The following is a 16,575-nucleotide window of genomic DNA, read 5'->3' as shown; positions in this document are numbered from 1 at the left end:
GACATTTTGACTTCTGTGTACTTGAAGTGGCTGTCCTAATGTTCAAACAATGCTCTAAAACTTCAATAGTAATAATAGCAGTTTTTATAAAAGTACTCCAAATAAAAAACCATTTAAAACTGCAAATGATTAACTTACTTTGTAATTGAAATACAGCACATGAGTCATTGTAACTTCAATGTATTTCAGAAGAAATGTCTCCAGGTTTATGTGTGGAACTCTGACTATAGGTATATTTAAGTGCTATTTTTAAATCTTCGTGCTTCTCCACCACAGCATTCCTGGGGTAAACTGTCACTGCACAGTCAAACCCTGCTTGATTTATTTAATGTAAAATGCAAATGACTTCCCTTTCCCCTTCTCAGACCAGCTATTAATGTGACTTGGAGAACTCCCTCGCTTTGCTTTGTTTCTCACCGCGGTACAGACTTTCCCAAACAGCCCCCGGTGTGAAGTGACCCCTGTGTCCACGGCTTTTGTCCCCTGCTGCAGTGGACTGCGTGGACCCGACGTGCTCCAGCCACGGGGTGTGTGTGAGCGGGGAGTGCCTGTGCAGCCCGGGCTGGGCCGGGGGGAGCTGCGAGCTGCCCCGCGCCCAGTGCCCCGAGCAGTGCAGCGGCCACGGCTCCTACCTGGCCGACACGGGGCTCTGCACCTGCGACCCCAACTGGATGGGCCCCGACTGCTCCGTCGGTAAGAACCTGCTCTTCCTCATCTGGCAATCGCATTGCTTAAGTATTTTCTGAAAATGTTTTCTTAAAATTCGACTGCCTGAGATGCAGTAAGAATTGGGAAAGTTGTCTTTGTTACGTGTAATGAACGCCGATCGCTTGTTTTAGAGGTTTGTAAAAGTTTAATAAAAAATAAAATGGTTATAAAAATAATAATACAAATATAGTAATAAAGGTTAAACAATTAGAGTTGGCACAATTAATGAGACAATAACAGCAAAGAGTTACAGCCCGGGCTGGGTACCTCTTCCTGGACAAAAGTGAGCCAGGAAAAGGACCCCATTAAAAGAGAATTTACTCTTTAAGAGGAGTAACCTATTGCATATACAAAACACTTCATGATTATGCATATATTTTATTTAAAACAAGAAATTCGTCTGGTACTTGTCAAAAATTTTCTGTTAATCCCCAGGTGCCTCTGAGTCTAAGTCAGGCTTGAAGAGGTTCATTTCTGTTGATAAGGAAAGCCATAAATTCCTCTTCTCTGGAAAATTTAGGGGTTTCTGTAATTATCTCTGTGCGAAGAATTTCTTGATTATCTCCTTTTCTTGAGCTAATAAAAAGAATACCTCACACACCTAGTTTCTATTTTAACTACTAAAGCTTAATTTTAGTTACAAAACTACATTTACTGTATTATTAAAATGTTAATACAGCATACTTTCCAACCTAGCATAATATATATAATAAATATCTGCATAGAGCCGTATAATATGCATTTTTCACATTACGCGACTGGGTGTAAGAACATCACACAGAAGGAAAACACGAGGGCAAGAGGTCTGCAGTGAAAAGCTGCTCTCCAGAAAGAGCACGAGCCTGTTTATATCTTTAACTTTTATACATTTGTGGGTCTGGTTGTGGATTGCCTTCTGGGGTTACTACCCCTTCACCCCACCGGCCAGACCAGCTGTCAAGCAACATTATTTCAGGCTAGAAATGTGTCAGCAAAAGGCAGTGAACAAAGCCACGAAGGTTTGTTAATGTTGCAAAGCATGAGAAACTGAAAAACTGACCCTTAATATTGTACAGAAACTAAGAAATTCACTCCATCTTATGAACAAGTAGAAGGCTTTAAAAAAACTCAGAAAAACAACTGGGCTCGTTTAATTTTGTTGGGAAGAAGTGTGTGTATACCTCTATGTGTATTTTCATGATGTTCTTAATTTGGGGCTGTGAGATGTGTGCAGGTTAGGAGTTTGTGTTTTGTTCTAACTTTGATTCTCTTTTAGACTGAAAAAGTTACATAAGTCTACTTCTGTTTCCCCACTGTGAATGAAAATGTCCATCATTTATGGGAAAAAAGTACAGGGAATTTTGCTTTTATGTTGTCAGCTGAACCTGGTGCTGTAGGTCAAAGCCAGGTCTCTCAAAACAAAATTTACATTTTTAACAGTTACTCAGTTATTTCCTAAGGTTAATCATCTGGAATACCCCACCATTGACATGAATATCAAGATGTGTTTCTGCTTTATGGATAAGCAGTCAGAAAAATTCAAGAATGAGAGTTTCACTGCCACTTTCTTTAGTGGAGCATGAGGCAAAAACCCTTCTGCTTATCTGCAACTTTAGCTGGCAGGGAGCAGTAGAATTTCTGGAGTGAGACACTGGATAACTGACCATGTTAGTAATAGGAATCCAAAATCTCTCCTTGCAAAGTGACTTTTACCCATCATTCTAAATGACCCTGAATTGCTGCCATTCTCTGCCAAATGAGTTTTAGGTGAGTTTCAGTCTCAATTCTTAGCAAATCAATATCTGTCAAAATCACCCAAGGTCCAGGTTTCAGTAAAGCAGAGCCACCTGCTCCCCTCCTTTGCTGTTGGGGACAGCACCCGTGGCACCTGTTTGTGTCTGCATGGAGGATGCAGCTCTGTCCACCCTGCAGTAGCAGATTTTTTAAACTGATGCCTTGGAGTGGCCACCTAGAACAGAGGCTGGACGAGGTTAAGAGAATAAAAGCAGATATTATTAAAGCCTTCTATAGATACACCTTGGGCAGTCAAAAGCCTCTCAGAGACAACACCAAAGATGGACGATGGTCATGAGTTTTTCAAACAATTTTAAGTTTGGTCCATCTACCCCAAATCAGGGGTTTATCCTCCAATTACAGCTTCAGGTAATGAGCTCATTTACCCCCAGTTTGCTCCTCCCCAATTCACTGTTGTTTATACTTTTGAGGCCTGAGGCAGTAGGGTGTCATTGAATTTCAGGCCTAAAGGAATTCTTTAATTGTAGACACTAGCTAACACTTTATATGGAATTTAGAGTTACGTGCTAATGCAGCACAAGGCTTGAAAAACATAAAGGCTAAAATCTCGAGGCGAATTTTGATTTCCTTTGCTTTTAAGCAAAAACCAAGTGCCGGTTTCCATCCGAGGGCGATCAGCCAGCTGTTAGAGGCTGCAGGGTGGCTGTGGCTGGCCGTGACTGCTGTTCTCTCCCCAGAAGTGTGCTCCGTGGACTGCGGCACGCACGGCGTGTGCATCGGCGGCGCCTGCCGCTGCGAGGAGGGCTGGACCGGAGCGGGCTGCGACCAGCGCGTCTGCCACCCCCGCTGCACGGAGCACGGGACTTGTAAAGATGGGAAGTGTGAATGCAGAGAGGGCTGGAATGGGGAGCACTGCACCATTGGTAGGCAAACGACAGGCACCGAAACAGGCACATATTGCTTTCTTTTCATAAATCGTAGAGACATAGTTGCTGTCGTGGACTGTAATGGGCTGTTCCCTTAAGGACCCAAGTGCCTCTCAGGTATTAACCCAGGCTCAAAACGTGTTGGGGGAAATGCAGATGGGCTCTTGGAATCATTTCAAATCGGCAACAAGCCGGTTTATAGAGAAGGATAAAAGAAAACAAAACAGCCAAACAAAAACAACACAACAAATTCCACATCAGTAAGTAAAGATGTAACAAATGTGTGATACCAACAAATACAACACGTGGCACTATGGATGGTATCTCAGTATCATCCGAGCCTGAATGATTTTCAGACTTAACTAAGCATTCCTTTGTGTGAACGGCCTCCTTTTTAATTTCCCTGTCTGATGCATCAGTGCTCTGCTGCTGTTGTACATCACAGGTGAAACACAGCCCCACCAGCAGCACCCAGAGCAGGGCTTCAGTGCTGGGGGATTGTGTGTTCCTGCTGGTGCAGGAGCAGCTCCCTGGCATCCCCCGTGCTGGGCTGGGACAGTGGCCCTGCATGGGAGGGCCCCTGGGCTGCTGTGAGCCCCTGCCCTGAGAGCCTGCAGCTCACTGCAGCATCAGCATCACAAGCTCAGCTGGGCTCTGTCAGCCTGGGAAGTTCAGAAAGGTCATCCTTACACAAAGCAATGATGTTCTATCCTCTCAGTTATCGTGCTTGAAGATTTACTCTGAAGAGGAATTAATTGCTCCTAAGTGAAGTTCTTTATTTTGTCTCTACAAGCAGCCAGGCAGTCTATTTGGATTGTTTTGAAAAGTTACTTAAACCAAAGGAGAGAACTGTTATTTTCTCTGAGCTATGATCAAAAATGGGAAATTCTCAGTGATTCCATCCCTTCAGAGAATCCTGAGCAGATTTATCTGAAACAAGAGTATCCCATCTACTGAGCTGTGAGGTTCAGGCAAGTGTGCTTTCCTCCAGAGAATTTTTGGAGAACTGTGAAGTATGCCTTAGAAGAAATCTGGTGAGTCCAAACTCAAAGTCATGTTGTTCTCATTATCTTAAGGTGATGAATTTAAGAAAGAAAAAAGTAGGTCACTTGAGATTTTCATGGCAATCAGGGACCCTAATGGGACAGTCCTATTACAAGTGAATTGTTATTTCTTTACTTAAACGTGTGGTGAGATTCTTGCATCCCTCAAGCTGTTTTTCTTTTTCATTCCCCTCTGATTTCTCTTTGGATATACAAATCATTTCCGATACACACATGAGATGGAAACTAAAAGTATACTCCTATTGGAGAGATTAAAAAAAAAAAAGATACATATTTTCAGGGCATATCCTTTGATGTTGTGGTGCTGCATGCTTCTGCCACACTGTGCTAATATGATTTAAATCAAAGCTTTTATGACTGAACACTTTGTGACCAGCACAGATGCAGAGTGTTTTTTTCATAATTGCTTTCAGACTTCCATCATATCAACATACCTCTGCTAGATTAATTCAGGCATTTTGTTTTCAAAGCTCTTCCCAGATCTTTTACAAAATGCCTAGTATATAATTTTTTCATTAAATTCTGTAATAATTGCTTATTTCAGAAGTTGCTGCTTCGCCCAAAATTTGTTTTGCTTTATAATCTCGTAGTAATGTGCCGATGTTTAGAAGTAATTAGTGTATGTAAAATCTTCATTACTGTGCAGACAAAAAGATGCCTTTTACCAAGATCTCAAAATGCAAGCTGAACTAGTGAACTCTGAAGTGAGATTTCAAGCCTAATTTTCAGAGCTTTGAACTAGATATCTTCCCTATCGTTGATGTATATAATCAATTCTTTCCAGAGGAAGGGTGATACTTCTAAAGTGATTAAAATATTTAATCACTTCTAAAGTGATTAAAAGTGTAAGATTTTTTTTTTGTTTGGTATGTATTACACAGATTTCCTTGAAATGTAATGTGGTCCTGCCTGTGGCAAAGATAAGACTAGTGCAAAAAAAATTCAGGTATGCCCTTCTAGTTCTCATGGATGAATTTGTGCAGTCACAAGTTGTCTGTTGCATGCAGACAGATATTCTTGTGGCAGGCCTGTATTAGTGTGAATTTTCACGTGTCCTGAGGCCATTTACAAAAGCACAAAGGCTGATGCCAGGAACGGGATTGAGTTCAGAGGGACAACTCAGTGTGACCCCACTGGTTCGTGTTACCTGGAGCTGAGACACAGAGTTCAGAGGAAAAGGATGGTAAGAGTGATTGTCGGTATTGGTATAAAATTTCTAGAAGTTACCACTGGAAAATTTGTGCTTAGAGTGAATTGATACTTTGGTACAACGATGAGTTGCTCAGGATATTTTAAACATTGGTGTGAAGAACTCAAGTGCACTTGAGTTTTACAGAAACTCACTGTCGTGCAGAGTACTGCCTTTACAGTTTCATTTTCAGCTGAAAGTTTGACACAACATTTAATGTCAGAATTACTGAGGAGTGTCCACCTAAAAAGATGCCACAAATCAGTCCTTTCTGGAAGGTTCCTGACAAACTGCACAGTCTGTTTGTCCTGAGGCAGAAAATGCAGATCCTGTAGCAGAGGGTATTTACTCTGAATTTGTTTTTGCTATACCTAGTCTGAAACGAAGTAGCAGAAAAACTTGCTTTGATTCCAGTGACTTTAGAACACTCAGAACAAATTGATCTTTGAGGAAGAAAAGGAGATTTCTATATACAAAGCATTTCCTTTTGTTTGTGTTTCTTTACCAGTTTCTCTGTGCTATATTTACATGACAGTGGAAAAAAAATCATCATAGCAACCTGCAGGTATCCAAGTTCATTCAGGATATTTTATTCTATTTAATATCAAATTAGGTTTTAATAGATGCTTGACAGAATGTACAATCCTTGTCATTTAATTGTTGAGTACCTAAGCTCAAAAGTTTTCATAGAGCTGCATTTTTTCTCTCTGAATTACTGGTTTAAGAAAAGCACTCAGAAAATCCTCCCAGAACAGCAGTGTGAGCTCAGTGTTAGCAGAGTGTTTGTGCAAAGCAGCTTCTGCCTGTGTGCAGTAGAATTACGTGTAAGAATCAATGCAAATAAAAATGCATGCTGTTCCAAGTTACACAGATTTGGATAAATCTATATCCAAATAATATAAAAGTGAGAGGAGTGGGTGTCTGCTCTTGCTCAGCTGCTGCTTGAAGCAGAGCAGAACTTCAGTTCACTTTGCTACTTCAGGTAAGAAAAGAAATTGCTTACTGGAGTGGTGATAAAGAAAATTAATCTTTTCCCAGTGCAAAAATAGACCTGTCAGGATATGTTTATTAAGTGATTACTATTCATTGATTGCAATTATGGAGGAAGTTATAACTAAATAATAGAGGGTAATCTAGATGAAAAAAATATTGGAAAACTAATAACAAAGTGAAAGGAAGGCATAGAAGTTGTTAATCTTGAACCCATTTCATGACAGAAATTTCAGATGGAGGATTTAGCTTTTCCTTGAATTATCTGAATGTTGTTAAGGCATGCTGTTATAAAACAGATCTGTTACTTTCACTGAAAATAATATCTGGATGTTTAAAACTGTTGTTTTTAAATGCTTGCAGAGGATGTTCTGCATATAAGCTGTCAAGATGGTATTCCAAGGACAGTGTGATATATATGGAGATCTTATGAAACAGTCAGAAATACCATTTTAAAAGTGTAAATCCATCTGTAATTCATATCCTTGGAGCATGGACTCTAAATAAGTTACTGGTAAAAATCTCACTGGGAGACCAGTGAAAGCAGCATTTAATCCTAAATATTTACAAGCAAAATTTAATGTCTGCAAGTGGATGTTTAAGGTGAGCTCTGACCAGAAGGTGATATATGAGGGCTTCTTTGTGGCTGCCTGTCATATTCCCAAGCCTTGCTCTTGTCTGCTCATGTCCTCCATTAGATGTAGATTAAGCACTCCTTTTCAGACAGAGAGTGGGGAAAAAAAATTGTACTCAAGGTTATTTGGTAATACGAATACTCTGCTGCAGATTTTGATCCAGACAGTTCTTATATTTTATGTTCTTTTTTTTATTATTTTTTGTTGCAAATGAGCCATACCCCTGGTACAGACATTGAAGCTGAACCTGCACCTGCCTGGTGCCTGGCAAAACACCAACAGCTGATGAGGAGTCCATCTCTTTGGGCTCTGCTTGCGTTCATTTAGCTTAGAAAAGACCCTTAAAAGCATCAAGTCCAGCCATAAACCTCACACTGTCCTGGCCTTGGTACTGCTCTGAAATCTAACTCCAGAGCTGGGGATCAGCAGCTTTCCCCCACTGAGTCCTTGGCCTTTGTGCTAAAAGTGTCAAAACTGTAGAACAAGTTCCTTAGTGAAGGGCTTTGGAAATCTGTGCTAGCTCTGTATCTTATCTTCTATGTTTTCAAGGCCTTGAATAAAGGAGAAAGAGCTGAAAAAAGCTAGGATTCAGTCACTTATGTGGTGGAAAATAACCTAATATTTTCAGATGCATAAAAATGTGCAGGAAAAAGAAAGAATTCCATGTCCAGGATGAATAAGAAGTTTAAGTTAGAGTAGAAGATATTTGTCTTAGGAAAAATGAATGTTACCAGTAAATGAAAAACTGAAGGAGGTTGTCCCAGCAAGTTGTGAATTCCTCATCAATGGAGTTTTTAGCCAACATTTAGAAAACATTTGTCAGTAGTAATAGGGGTAATTCACCCTGCCCTGGGGCAGCAGGATCACCAGAAATCATTGAACTCTATGAGCTCTCTTCCAGCCTCCTTTTAAATGAGCTTAAGAGGAAGCATTCCTTCTAAGGACTTCATTTTTAATGGCCTACCTTGAGAGTTGGACTGTCATTCCCTCTGAGAATCCAATGCCACTGTTGGAAGTAGAATTGGGAATTTATCCAACCAGGGAGACTTAACTATGTGTTCTGTATTTGCAGAACAATGGGCTGTCAGTGTGGATATTGAGCCACTCTGAAACACCCAAACAAACTCACACCCAATAGGTAAATATTTTAAATACTCTGCCTTTAAAGATGAACACTGTGTGGACCATATTCCACCTCTGGTTTCAATTAAAAAAATGTTTACTAAAGTCTTTTCCCCCCTGAGTGCTTTGGGATGACCTTTCCAGCTTTTAGACATGTTTATATTTTCTATCAGCTGGATGGAATACCTCAAGTAAAGTGTAAAGATTTGGTTCTTTACCTTATCATGGACTCAATAATCAATAATAATGTGGCATTGCATTATCTTTGGATATAGCAAGATATTTTTGTCCCATGATAATGCTCTTTGTGTCATTTTTTTTCTTCTTCTACTACTGATTTCTCTTGTTGTAATTACAATGGTAATGATTCAAAGATGAGGCAATTTTCAGGAGAGATGGAAATTGTGTGGGAGGAGGCAGTGGAAAGCCATCGTATCTGACAAAGAGCAATTTAGAAGGAGCTAGATGTATTAGACTTCTCCAGTGGATTTCTAACTTAAAATTAATCTGTAAGAGTTTATAACCTATCAAGGCATAAAAAACCCTCTAACCACAATGACAGGAATTTAGATTGCACACTCTGAGGAGGGAGGAACACATTTTTTTCATTTTATTTGGAAAATGCATAGAATATTTAGGTCATGACCACTTTTCATTACTGCTGATATAGAAATATGTTGGTAATATATATATAATGACGTGACCAAAAGTGTTTGAGGTGTTGGCTGTTCGTGAATGTGCAGATCCCAGCTCATCCCCTGTATCACACAGTTATCCCTGTTCTTACACCTGGGAGCAGATTTCTCGTGATGCAGCCTTTGAGCATGTGGTGCCAAGCATTCACTGGAGTTTGAGCTGTTCCCCCTGTGCCTCCCAGCAAAGCAGAGGAGCAGCAGGAATCTCATGAGGCAGCCTGAGAGATTCTCAGTTATTTCCGTCACTCACTGCACATCATTCACATTTTGACTTCCATCATTCAAACACAGGGAGGCTCAGAAGGTAGAAATCCTCCTTACAGGCTGGCATTTTGGAAATATGTGTTGTGTCATGTTACATTTCATAACCAAAGCCAAGGAAATGTACTCGTGTACTCGTCACTTAGATAAATAAATACTCATCTAGACCAACAGCTGTGCTTCAGCAAAGGTGTAAGCTCCTGGTAAATAAATGTCTGGTAAATAAATTTCTTCCTGGAAATCTGATGCTTCTTATCTATCCCAGCTACATTTGCTATTGAGGTGCTTTTTTGGTTGCCTCATCTTTGTCATCTTTTATTTCTAAATAAAAGAATTCTGAATTCTAAACTAAAACTTCTGAATAAAATCTCTTGGCTGTGGAGTCCCCAGATTCCACACTATGTACATGGCTCTTGCTTGGGATCTGGTTCTGGTTTGTAACTTTGCAAATTCCTATGACAAAAACTTAAATATAGTAGCTGTTTTTGTGGATCAGGGATGAGTAGACTTCCTGAATAATTTCTGTAGCACTAAGGAACCCAGAACTACAATAAGCATCCACTTAATTGTATCATATAAATTTATCATTTGCCGAGCAAGGTGGCTGATTATGAATACTTGGAAGGAAGCATTCAGTGTGGAGTTTTATGTATAGTCAGAGTGGTTTGTCTCTCAAGGAGTTTAGAAACAGAATTCCTTTTTATTTGCAGAATTTACAGGGGGCAACTGGGGATCTTTTTTGGCTGAAAGGCAAGCTTATTCATGAGGGAGAACTTTCCTGTTTGCATTCTGTGCTGAGGGCTTCCTGTAAATGATTGAAATATGTCACAGCTCTGTGTCAGAACACTTGAGCAGCTTTTTTCTTTCTCTTTTTACAGGATATTTGCGGAACATGACCTTATTTCTTTCCTTTCTAGCCTAAAAAATTTAATGAGTATGTTTTCAGCTAAACTTCCTGCATTTTGTCTGGTACTTCAAAGGTGCACCCAGAAGATACTAGTGAATAGTTTCCCAAACTAAAACCACATTTCTTTTTTCTCCTTTTGGAGGGGCTTTTACATGAGTTATATTGATTTTTCTGGCCAATTCTTGAACTCTTAAAAGACCACAAAAAGGGAGGGAGGGCAATCAATCAGGGAGCTGATCTAACTTTTGAAAGGACAGAGCCGATTGTGCTGTACATAGCAGCATTCCCAGAGTCAGACAATCTTCTCTTCTCCTGCAGATAATATTTTCTGTATTATTTTGTACCCCGTGGTGTCAAGCAGAGCTTCAGCAAGTGAGTGAATTACACGGTGGTGCTGGAAACAAAACAACAAAGCCACGGGAATGCTTGTGAGAGGTCAGTGGCATGGATTGTGTAGAGATAGAAAGGTGGAACTGCATCTTGAGAAATAGACATGTATATACTTATATATAATATTTATACTTACTAAGAAAGAAATACAAAAGAGAACAATAGCTGTCCATCCTTTAGAGACCTGCTGTTCATATTCCTGTTAAAGATACCTTTTTCTTGATTGCTTGCATTCTTGCTTATACATTCTCAAGGTATTATTCTTGCATCTTCAGTATCAGTTTCACATAATCTTTCATGCTTGAAGATGCAAATAAAGTTAAATGTGTTTTGCCTGACTGCTGAAAACTCTGTGGAATAATATTTCAGATGCAAGGCTTTTTTTTCCAGCTTCTTGCCAATTTAGTATCAAATTAACAGTAGGATGCATTAGAAGTTAGAGTCTTGCCTTCCTAAGATATTTAATGCTTTTGAAATTCTCTACTCAATGTTTTCTTAGTTTAATGTTGTATTAAAAATATTAATGTCAGAAATAAAAAGAAAAAAATGGTCTCTGTAGCACCTCTGAGGTGTCAGTTCAGGATTTTGCTGTGTGATCTATTTAGGGCTTCGGGGGAAAATGAAACTATTGAAAGCCTTCTCTTTAAGCTGTCAGTTCTCTCTTGTGCAGTAACTACTCACTGAGGATGAATACACGCTGATGCTGAATATTGATACATCCTTCTTTCACTAAAAGCCCTGACTTAGACAGTTTTTTAACAGATCTTAAGGAATGAATGTGAGGACTTGTTCAGAGCACAAGTTACGAGGTATCATGAGCCATTTTTATTGAAGAAAGTTTTTACAAAATTTATGTTATCCAGCTCTTTTCTCTTGTTCCTTCTTTCTTTCCATCCCTGTTCTGACCTGCTTGTGAAATGCTCAATAGGATAATGATGCTTCTGGAGATTATTCCTTTGTGTAGCCTCAGCCTATTTCATTTTACATATGGCTTTTCTATACATATAAAAAGAAGCAAAGTTTGCTGTCCAACAGAAATCATCATATATCTCATTTGCCTGAAGAACTTACAAACATAATTTTAGCTATTGAAATATAAGAGCTGAAATCAAACATGAGTGTTCTTAAAGGCTTTTGGGTCTGATGTTTTAGTCCATGTTCATCTCTTCATGTTGAAAGTGAAAATAATTGGAATAATCCTGAGGCTGCTGTTACCTGCTTTATAGCTTCCAAGAAATTGTGACCAACTGAGTAGATTTCTACATTTCCAGCACATTCTGCTGTCGTGTTTTCAGTGATGGAGTGTTGATTGACACATTACTGTCCCTCTCAGGCTGTCAGGTGTCTTCAAAACACATCCATGCTGGGATAGATGGAGACAAAGCAGTGCTGGTGTCTCATTAATCAGCAGTCCAGAGCCATGCTGCTGAAAGCCAAAGCAAAAGCAGGACATGATATATGAAGGTTGCTGTGTCTGTTGTCATCCCCTCTCCATTTGCTAACGGGATTAGAGCAGAAGGATTCATGGCCCAGCTGTTCCCTGAGGATTTTCAACTCTCAGAGCTGACCCTGAGCACTGCACACTTAAATATCTCACTCAAAAAAGGGACCTCTCTTAAACAGTTAAGCAGTTTTCATGGGAGAGTAGCAAGTTTGCTTTCACAAAGGCTTTGCTGTGACACGGATCAGAACATGATCCTTAATGAAAATTTAGGCAGGGGAGACGTGGCTGTCTGCTTATCCACATAAAGATTTTCTCCCTTTCGCTCTACTGCACTTAAAAGATATTTTTACTCCTGCCTTTCTGTGCTCAGCCAGCTGTGTGGGCCACGAGTGGTGCCTGACATCTGGGATGGATTTTCTTGTGGTGGCTCTCTGGTTTTTGGGAGCAGGGCAAAGAGTCCCAGATGTTGAAGTGTCGGGCAGGCTCAGGGTTCTCTCAGACGTGGTTTGCACAGCACCCCCAGGTCCTGCCCCCCTCGCTTGCACCTCCTCTCTTCCACAGTGCCTCTTCAAAGTCCTGCATTCTGGAACTCAGGAGCCAGAATTCTGACTGCCAACCATCTAAGTTTAATGCTTTTTTCCTAATATCACTGTATTTTTAGTTTCTATTTGCAGTTTTTAACAGGTTGGTCAAACTCAGCATCAATAGTCTGTGGTCTGCTTTTAAAATGCTATAAAACAAGATGCCATCAAAATAGCTGCAAGAAAAGGTTTAGATATTTCTTTTTAAATGTTCTGGCTTGATTGGGGTAGATTGAACTACATGAGCTAATAGTTAATTGTTCATATATTTGAAAAGTATAAACACTTCTAATATATCAGTATATTTTTACATGAACCCGTATAAAGATGAATTTCTTTTCTGTTTAATTATAAAATTTCAGATGAGTATTTTTTAGATATGTTGGAAGACTAAAGTTATTGAAGAGTTTGAAAAGTAAGTAATATTCATAATTCATCTATACCATATATGTTTTAATTTTCCTTCAAATAGTTTTTCATAGCACTGAACAACTGAGCTAAAGAACCACAGTGCATCAAGGTGCAGTCCCTGTTCTGAAGAGAATTAGTAGGAATAATAATAACTTTGGTATCTAAGAAGTGAATGTAATGGTGTAATTGTGATTAAAACCATTCTTTTTAATTAAAAACTAAATCAGTTTGTAGTGGAAAATATTATTAGGTTGGTAGGTTGTGATTTTAAGTTAGGACAATTATCCAAAAGCACAAATTACCAAAAAAAACAACCTGTTTGGGAATAGCATTTTTGGGCTGGATCATGATGGTTTATTGATTTTGAAAGTGGTGCTGCTTCAAATACTGTGATTTTCCAATTGTTAGGAATCAAAAGACATTGCTGAGTTTCTTGTGGAAGGAGCTCCTCAAGAATAGCACTGAAGCTATTTTTGTAAATTCAGCATGTACAAACTCCTGCATGTCCCAGAAGATGCTGATTCTCCTAAAAACAGGCACACATTAGTACAGATGAGAGAACTGACTTTTTGTTTTAACCACTGGGAATTCCCGAGAGCAGAACTCAGTCCCTAATGTAGCATGTTGCCATCCACCTTTGAGCACAGTTTAAATATAAACTGATCTGACTGCTTTCCATTTCAGAAAGCAAGGCCAGATGTGTGGATGCTGGGTTACAGATCACTTAGCTCCCAAAATAAGAGGAATTAGCATTATAACATTCAGTCCTACACTGGAAGACAGCGTGCTCAGAATTAAGTTGTTCTATAAAAAAGGGTGTTTCTCTTCCCCTTCCGTATTTTATTTTAAATTGTAGAATCCCTTGCATTTGGACCATAAAGGTATTACTGTAAGCAGGCAGCCATGAGTCATATTTGTTGTTGAAAACTGAATGAATTTGTCAAAATGTTTGCAGTTTCTGATTAGTCCTTACTTTTTTTTTTTTAAGAGTAGTTTTGTAACAGTACAGGAAAAGCAGTAGCAATGTGCCTTTTTTTGTTTCAAAAATAATTGAAAAGATGTTTTAGATTTAAGGCAGAAAATCACTGCACAGGAGTTTGTTAGGATTCTAAAATGAAGGTTAACACTGCTGCCAGGTGTCATTGCTAATAGCTGAATCAGGGTGGGGGGAGCAGAGTGACAATTTTTAGATCCAATTCATCTTTTTATTGGCTTTGGAGTAGGGGTAAAACTGCTTTTTTGTTACTGTCTCCCTTGGATCATTTTTAATTGATTCTTTATCATGAAACCAATCCATATATATCTTCATTCTGTCCTGTGAATGTTTGAAACTTTTTTTTCCTCTAAAATAAGTTCAGAAATATTGATTTAGAATGGAGAAAGCCTGCCACATTTAGAGGACAGGGTATCAAAGTCAAGGTCACCCTGTGTGGGGAGGCTGAATGGACATTGGCTGATTTTTCATTGGAATCTTGTTGTATATTCCAAAACAATTTTAATTGCTTCTATGCTGAGTTAAAAAGTGAATTAAAATTGCTCAGCCCCACCCTTAATTACAAACAGTAGTTCATATACTTAATCAAAAGGCTTAATTAACAATGAAATATCACTCAGCAGACTTTTTGTATACACTGAAATGTCTCCTAAAATTGTTAATATTTCCATTCCACATGAAAGGGTTTTTTTAATACAATTAAGACAATGCTTATTACAATCTAATTATATCCCCATTCCTTTTAGCCTTTCAATCTTCCATACACAAAGAATGTGCTAAGTAAAATCTTTGACCAGTATTTGTGTTTCTAGTTACCATGAAATTCCTAAGATCCTCATTAACTAATTTAAAAGCATCTACTGCATGGAAATTTTAAAGTATGAGATGCTTTGTAAAGGGAAATATTTATTCAGCAGAACTGGGGGCATTTAATATGTGTGCCTTCCATTGAAGGCTGCATCTATTTACTCAATTTTTATAGATACAGTTTTCCCTATTATTATTAAGGATTTTTGTCAGAATTTCTGAGATTAAACACTGCCATTCTAAAAATTCCTGGCAAGTTTTATATAATGTTTCTGATTTCTGAAGTGAGAATTCCTATTGATACCAAATGGGAGATTTAATACAATTATTTGCAGAATATGCCCTCAGATCTTAATTATTTATTTTCTGTATTTTAATGCTTGAGATGAAAACGTAATGAAATGTGAGTAGGGATGTCACTCAAAAGGGAACAAATGGCAGTGAAGTGAAAAGGAAAATGTCAGTTCTCATCAGTATTGCTTCTGAATTTTTGTCCTGTGACCAAACATTATAGTTTTATTAAAGATGAACTTCCACAGGGCTACTGCTACTGATCCCTTACTTGAACTGGGTAACTTCAGCCCAGCCTAGGAAATAATTACAATTAATAAGTGGTTTCCTTCAGAGTGAGGAGCAGGTGAGCATGCTGGAGAACCCACAGAAAAGTCTTGTGTTGACAGAATTGCACCTTGAGGAGCAAGGCTGTGTCACTGAACTGCAGGAGAGCTTTTCCAGTGAGTGGCACCGTTAAAAGGGATTTTTGCAGAAACTTCCTGAGTGCTTACAGCAGTTATTAGAGTAAATTGGATCTGCACTGTGCCTGATTAAGCATATTCCCACAGACGTGTTTACCATGAAAGGCAGAGCTGTCCCCAAGTTCACTTTGCTGATTGTGATCCGTGAGATCCCACAGAGTCAGGCTGCATCCAAGCTCAGGGAATGTTCTGGTGCTGCAGGACGTGCCCCTGGCAGCTGCTGGGACACTCCAGGGGAACCTGCTGGGAATCCTCTGCAGCTCCAGTCCAGGCAGGGTTGTCTTGGTGCTGGGCAATGGAAAAGGGCTGCACACTGCTCAGGTTCACAGCTCTGAACAAATGGGCAGTAGCTAAAGGAAAGCCTAATTAATACATTTCTGAGATGCTCCTTGAAACGTGGTGGCAGCTGAGCTGTAAGCAGTGGACAATAGCACCATACCCCATTGAAGTTATGGGAAACAGGCAGAGTGGGGTAACATAAATTATGATTTTATTTGAACACTGAGGATCAATAATGCTGGCCTTCTGGGCAGTCTCATATTCTGGTACCTTTCCCCTGGAAGTTTTCTAAGAAAAGTAATTACATGGATAGAAAAGGAAAATTTCCTTGACATCTGTTTGTTATGTTTAGAGATACTACGAGATACTCACATTGTATTTTCAGCATTAAGAAAGAGTTAATTACATAAAGCTGTAGCAAGTTGTCTTTTAGATGACCTTGCATAGACCATAGATTTTCTTTATTATTATTATTTGGAAGTTCCTGTTAACCAATCTTTGCTTCTGCTTTTCCTTGTTCTGTTGGGTTTTTTAAAACAAAGCAAATATCCTGACAATACACAGCTTTGTACTTTTCTGCTTGACATGGATCAGTGAATGAAATTTATTAATTCAATAATAAATTCATCCTGGTCACACAATCCTATTGCAGCTGAGGCAGAGTGGTCTCCAGACTTCTTGCC

At 39.1% G+C, this 16,575-nt stretch overlaps 1 protein-coding gene across 1 annotated transcript in view; it reads left to right on the top strand.

Annotated features, from left to right (window-relative positions):
- TENM2 (teneurin transmembrane protein 2) overlaps positions 1-16,575 on the top strand; it is a 295,035-nt gene that overhangs the window by 214,574 nt on the left and 63,886 nt on the right. The window contains exons 10-11 of the mRNA XM_063413915.1: positions 493-693; positions 3,180-3,365. Coding sequence (XP_063269985.1) covers positions 493-693; positions 3,180-3,365 — 387 coding nt within the window. The remainder of the gene's footprint in view (positions 1-492; positions 694-3,179; positions 3,366-16,575) is intronic.

Source organism: Prinia subflava, chromosome 16, assembly GCF_021018805.1.
Source record: "Prinia subflava isolate CZ2003 ecotype Zambia chromosome 16, Cam_Psub_1.2, whole genome shotgun sequence".
Lineage (NCBI taxonomy): Eukaryota > Metazoa > Chordata > Aves > Passeriformes > Cisticolidae > Prinia > Prinia subflava.
The sequence above is the reverse complement of the archived record's forward strand: the minus strand, read 5'-3'. Positions and strand labels throughout refer to the sequence as shown.